Raw genomic sequence first — 6,406 nt, forward strand, 5'->3', positions numbered from 1 at the left:
CCCCCCCCCAAAAAAAAAAAGAAAGGGAATGGTGATTCTCAATATAAGTGTCAGTATACATATCTATATATATTGAAATTGATCGGAGGAGACTACTTGAATGGATTACTGTTGGTTGTATTAGGATATTCTCATATATAGTTTTCAACTTGTCCCCAAAGTTGAGAGATCCTTATAATTACAATTAGGTATTATGGATATTAATGTTCTAAGGGTTGATGCCTCCCAGGCTATGTGTTTATACATTGGATTCGTGGTATTTAAATACGAAGGTAGATGTTAGCTCACTTCCTATACAAAAGTTAACATTATGAGTTTGACTCAAATTTTTGGCCTAGTGACACATTTTGTAAACAAATTATACAAATATTGGAAATACTATAATTTATCAATAACTATTCTAAATGTTTTAGAAATTATATTCATGTCCAATCAGTTGTTCAAATTTTTTGTATGGACACAATTAATGGACTAGGTAGTGGCTCTAATTAATCCATAATTGTAAATCTGTTATGTAATATTGTAGAGTGAAGGCATTAAATTACAACCAAAAAAAAAAAGAGAGAAGTTTTAAGTGTTTTATCTACGTTTGGTTGTCCTTATGTGTAGATATTTCTATTGAAGAAGGGGAAAATATTTTCACGATACTAGTTCAAAATAAAAAAAAACTGCATGCCCATTCTAACATGTAACTGTTGTAACCCAATAGTCACTAAAAGGGGGTGAATTAGTAAGTCTAATTATGATAAAAAAAAAAAACCCCCGTCCCAAAGTCTGACTTAACAAATCCTAATGTACATGTACCTGTTCGTACACAATTGTATGCATCAGCTTTTTATAGGCACTTTTAAATGTGCACACCCATTATACGCACTTCAATGTATATGATGCAATGTAAACAATTAACACATCCGCAACACAGAGTTTGTACCAGGTTCAACAATATGCCTACGTCCTTAAAGTAATTTCTGTGAAGACTTTGTACCTACTCAATGCACTACTTTTAGTTGTACCTACAGTCAGGAACACTAAAACTCAATTTTCTGAAGTCGTAATTGAGATGGTACACACAATGGTGGTACAATATGCAACACCGACTACAATGGAACACTCATTAAGCACATAATGCAAAAATATAAATAATTAAGACTTCTAATCAATGCCCTACAGTTAAGCCATGCCCAACATGTACATCCACAATTAATTATCATGCACTCATTTTATCCACAACAACTCCTAGTATACATACAATATCACATATAATACATGTAATGTAAATCTAGGTTAGGGAATCTCACAACTGGTTGACTGGGATGAACTAGGAACCTCCACTGCCAAGTATTCATTTGCTCTCCTCTCTTCCCTTCCTCTTCTTGCTCTTCAAAGCATCAAACACATAACCACTTGCTCTCCTCACTTCCCTTTCCCTTTTCTTCCTCTCTTGGTCTGGAATCAATATTTCATTAATAGAGAGCACACCAACCTCTTCTCCATTTAACGGAGTAAATACAATAAGCATAGAGCATAAAATCTCAATCCAAAGCCATTAATGGAGGGTGGAACTTCACCTAAAAAATCTTCAATCTTGCATAACCCTAAACCCTATTTTTTCTTTGCTTCCAATGTGCAAAGGGAGGAATTCTGAAAAAAATAGGAACTTGGATGACTATAGGAGTCAAAAGTTATGACCTGTTGAAGTTGGGCCAGTGGAATGCATCAAATGAAATCTTTGCTCGTGTGGTCGATCAAGCATCAAAAGGCGCATGAATTCAAGACCATAGGATCTTCAAACGATTATCAAAGGTGAGATGTTTGCTGACATCGGCTGATGCAGGCCTGACGCAATCCACCAGTGCCTGCATTAGTGACAAACTCATTGTCGAGCTATTCTTGGATGCTGCAATTGAAAAACCGAATTCTTGTGTGATGGCTTGTATTAAACTTTATTTGTTGTCGGCCCTCGGGTCTAAATCGGTCAAATCTGATTAATTCAGATCTCAGGAGATCTAAAATATCGTAATCACGTGCACTTATGTGCGCGAAGTACTTCAACCTCCCTTGATAATATGCAGAGCTAAACCACCATCAAGAATGCACCACACCAATGAAATCCTCGACTCAAGCCGTCAGATCGAAACCTGATCTACTTGTCTCAATCAGAGCTCTTACCCTGATATCCTTATATCTCCCTCAATTGACACAAGGCCCCTCCTTTTCAAATTTTCATGCTAAACTCCCCCAATACCAGAATATCCATTATTGGTGAAAAAAAAACCACTTCAAATTTAAAATTCTAAAAGCTCCCCTCCTACACCGGAAACTTCTGGACAATTTTGGAGTTGGTTTTTCGAATCGAATTAAACACACATAAAAATTTTCATACGATTTTCGATCAAGATGGAACGAAGTATGTTGGAACCATGACTCGACGTTCAACAACTTTTCAAGAGACATGATCATCAAACTAAGCTATACAAAAAGACAATAATACCCTGAACCATTTGGATGCCTTAAGTTTCTCATAAGTAATCAAAATACATCGAGCGTTGAAACCATTTTTTGCAATGTTACATGAGAGCATTTCTTCCAAAAAAAAAAATCTTTAATACCAAAACTACCCCTGACTACCACATAAGCCAAATTTTTATTGCGAATGTCGTAATTTAATCATACATGATCAAAATTAGACGAATTCATGTGCATTGGATAGGATAAATTGACTCTAATTTTTTCATAAAGAAACCATATTCCATAAAATTTATTTTTACTGTCGAAAATGCCCCCGAGCATAAATAGACCAAATTTATCAATTTCAATCCAAAATCTCCCACCACCTACCATGGATATATCAATTCACTCCATACACACCATGTATCACTATTATCTCATTGAAGATATCGAATGCTGTCACGTCACATCCAAACTGGCCACGTCATCATCGCCATATGGTCAAGGTTGCCAATAAGGACTACTAGAAAATAACAATAACTTATTTCCTAAGAAGTGTCCTAAATATCCCCTATCAGATAAGGTCGTTGCACAAAATTGCACACAAACGTTAGAGAGAACATACTTCCATTTAAGAAGTAGAAGTTTTGTTAGACAAGTAAAACTAGGTGGTTTTACCTAAGGGATCCAACCCCTTCCTAGTTGAGCATCACAAGACATGTATCAACTCTATAAAATAACACTAAGAGAGACGAGAGCATTTCTACACTACTCTATACTCTCTCTCTCTCTCTCTCTCTCTCTCTCTCTCTCTCTCTCTCTATGCAAATAAGAATCCTTTGCGTATACAAGCTAGTGTAGTATTGCCGCATGCCTGCTGCTCTCCTCTCTAGATTGAAAGCCAGTAGAAGAGCTGTTTTTCGTAGGAGGTTGTGTTTGTGGATCAACAAATATTATGTCCGCGATTTTGCAAAAATGAACTTGAATCCATTTGGCATACTTTATTTTATTATCTTGTGTCTTTACCTGCTTTGCCTTTTAAACATCTCATTGGGTGCTTTTTGTTTTTTTAAACTCAAATATTATCCCTCAACATGCGCCATGATTTTATCACTACTTTTATCACAATATATTATTTTTATTTGGATACATAGAAATAATAAAAACGTAACATATCACGATGACTCAACCATTCCAGTTTGTACTTGCACCAAATGAAAATAATAACTTTTTCAACTATTTCTGAAAATATATTTGGTTGGGTTAATTGTATATTTCTCAATGAGAAATGACTCATTGACCGCCAACTATTTGATGACAAGAGACCTTCCTGAAGCAGCTTGTGAGGATTTCAACTTGGACTGAAACAAGCTGCCTTAAACAAGTGAAACATCATAATAGTTTGGAGCAGCTCCCAAGAGTTAGAACACATTTTCTATTTTCACAGGACCACATCTAGGCCTTGGAGCACTGTGTTGCTTTATCTCATCTTTTTTTCTACTCAACTTTTTTCAGTCAGGCTTAACGCCGTGGTCCTTTTCATGGCAAAATTAGCTCATAAGGGTTTTAAACGAAAAACTGCACTTTACACATCTCAAACTCCGACATTAATGTACTTAAATCTTTCGATCTAATGAATTTTTTCTTTTTCATATAAAAAAAATATTATCTGAGTAAATGAAAAAAGATACATGGTTGGGATCCTCCATATGAGTACATGAAAAAACTCGAAAATCTGATGTCATTCTGAAAACAACGAAAACGATTCGAGTAAAAAATTGTTAAAACTCCAATACAATAGGAAGACAGACCCCAAAAGCAGAAGGAAGCAATCAAATACACATGTAAAAGACTTACTAGTAATAGTGGCATCAAAATGAACAGCCTAAAGAGTCTATACACATGGCAAACTCAGCCACAAACACCACAAAAGAGGGATGACCGGCTCGGGTCGTACAAGAACTACAACACAACAATTTGCATCTTCTCCAGAGCCATATGATGATCAGTCCAAAACACAAAATGCTAATCTCAGCCTCAACCGCAGCCAAAAAATGCCTCTCCTACCAAAAGAATATCAAGGAATACAAACACACCCCAAGGACGACATAATAAACATTTAAGAAAAAGTTATTCGGGGCCTCTGCGATCTTTTACACTCCCCCTCCAACGAAAGAAAATAATAATAATAATTCATCCACCATCTGCAAACTACTGGAGACTCTTGAGATTGCCACCATCTTCCCCTGCCTCCCTGCTGCTACTAGTAGTATTTTTGTTACTTGCTCCCATTACATTTAGCCCAGAAAAGTTAGTATGAGCCCATTGGAGGCATGCCAGGCATGCCAAAAGGTGGCATTGGAGGCATTCCCATCCCTCCCATTGGTGGTGGAGGTGCATAGCCCCCTCCCATACCCTGCATCGAGGGTGGTGCGGGCAAGGCTAGAGGAAGCAACTGAGCATACATATTCTGCAACCAGAAAGATAAGAAAATCATTACTTTAACCTTCAATGAATCTACAATCTATTAACATGTAATGACTAGTAATAGTTAATGAGCCAGCCTCCCCTCCCTTACCAGAAGAGTGGGCACACAGATTCCAGTTAGTTCCCTACCCTTGTCCAATAAAACTAACCATCCAATAATAACAATTTCTTGCCTAAATAAACCATATCCACAATCACATAATCATTTACCAACTAGTCCAAGTGTAGAAAGTACTAGAGGTTCTCTCTTAGCAATACCTGCTGAGAAACCATATCCTTCTCTTCCTTCTCTTTAGCTTTCACTTCACTCTGCGCTTCAATTCTGTCCTTTACAAGCTCGTCAACTTTGCTAGTGTACTCACGGATAAACTGAAAGCACAGAAGTGAGGGTGAGAAAAATTCAAAGTAGAATTTAAGGTAATGTAACAGCAAGTGGAGGCAGAAATAAGGTCACCTGTAAGAGATATGGGAAGGCAAAATCTATCATATTGTTCATCCATGCAAGTTCAAGGGCAACATCAGGCCGGATTAGATCATAACAAACAAAGAGGCATGAAGCAAAGCATTCCTTTTTTCCCTGCATATACATCAAAAACAGAACATCAACTTTCCCATTTACCAGATTTGACCAGGAGCATCAAACATGGGCACAATATAACAGGGGTTCAACTCGGGCAAATTCATGATCAACTTTAAACCATATTAAGTCGGTCAAGGCTCAGACATCATGTCTAAAATATATATCAATTTCCCCAATCCAATCCCATCTAACTTGCACCCCTACTCATTTTGGGCAGCAGCCAGGCCCAATGGACAAAACAATGATCTGTGAATAAAAAATCACTTGTTCATACTTTGCAAGTAAAAATATACATATTTATACTGCCCAACATTCTAGGGGAATTTTAGTCTTGTACTTAGGGTGATACAAGGGTAGAATTGTCATTTAGGGGTATTTTAGTCTCGTACTTATTTCTGGAATGTTTCTTTTTTCATATTATAAATAGCCCTGGCCTGTGTCCATTAGACACAAGTCATTATTTCCGTCCAACATGACCAAACGTAAATAAACTCAAAACATAACCCTCAAGAGATATTAAGGATCCTAATCTAACTCAAACACTTAGCTTAATTACTAATTTCGTTTACTAAGCTTAATTACTAATTTCGTTTACTAACTTTATCCTCACTCATAGATGCTTATAAATCAGGCCCATTAAAATGTAACCCAAGAAAATAAAGGCCCAGACTATAATATAATTACCCAATGGTCAATTTCAGCCCACTGGACTGTTACCAACACTTTGTGGGCCTCCCATCGTTTACAGCTAGGACTACTGTGGTATCTAATCCCATTCGCTCCCTAGCTTTCTTCTCTGTGTCAGTGTTGGCCCAGCAGAGTGCTTTCGCCGTTGACGTTCTTTCCGATCTCTACGCATTTCACGGCTTCATTGGAAATTCCCTCTGCCCC

At 37.1% G+C, this 6,406-nt stretch overlaps 1 protein-coding gene across 1 annotated transcript in view; it reads right to left on the minus strand.

Moving 5' to 3' along the window:
* Nucleotides 1-4,285: 4,285 nt before the first annotated feature.
* The window catches only part of LOC122085961 (clathrin heavy chain 2), an 18,016-nt gene continuing 15,895 nt past the window's right edge, over nt 4,286-6,406 (minus strand). Inside the window, exons 28-30 of the mRNA XM_042654589.1 lie at nt 5,390-5,512; nt 5,194-5,304; nt 4,286-4,918 (exon numbers count right to left, since the gene is read on the minus strand). Coding sequence (XP_042510523.1) covers nt 4,760-4,918; nt 5,194-5,304; nt 5,390-5,512 — 393 coding nt within the window. The 3' untranslated portion in view covers nt 4,286-4,759. The remainder of the gene's footprint in view (nt 4,919-5,193; nt 5,305-5,389; nt 5,513-6,406) is intronic.

The sequence above is a fragment of the Macadamia integrifolia genome, chromosome 8 (genome assembly GCF_013358625.1).
Source record: "Macadamia integrifolia cultivar HAES 741 chromosome 8, SCU_Mint_v3, whole genome shotgun sequence".
In the NCBI taxonomy this organism is placed as follows: Eukaryota; Viridiplantae; Streptophyta; class Magnoliopsida; order Proteales; family Proteaceae; genus Macadamia; species Macadamia integrifolia.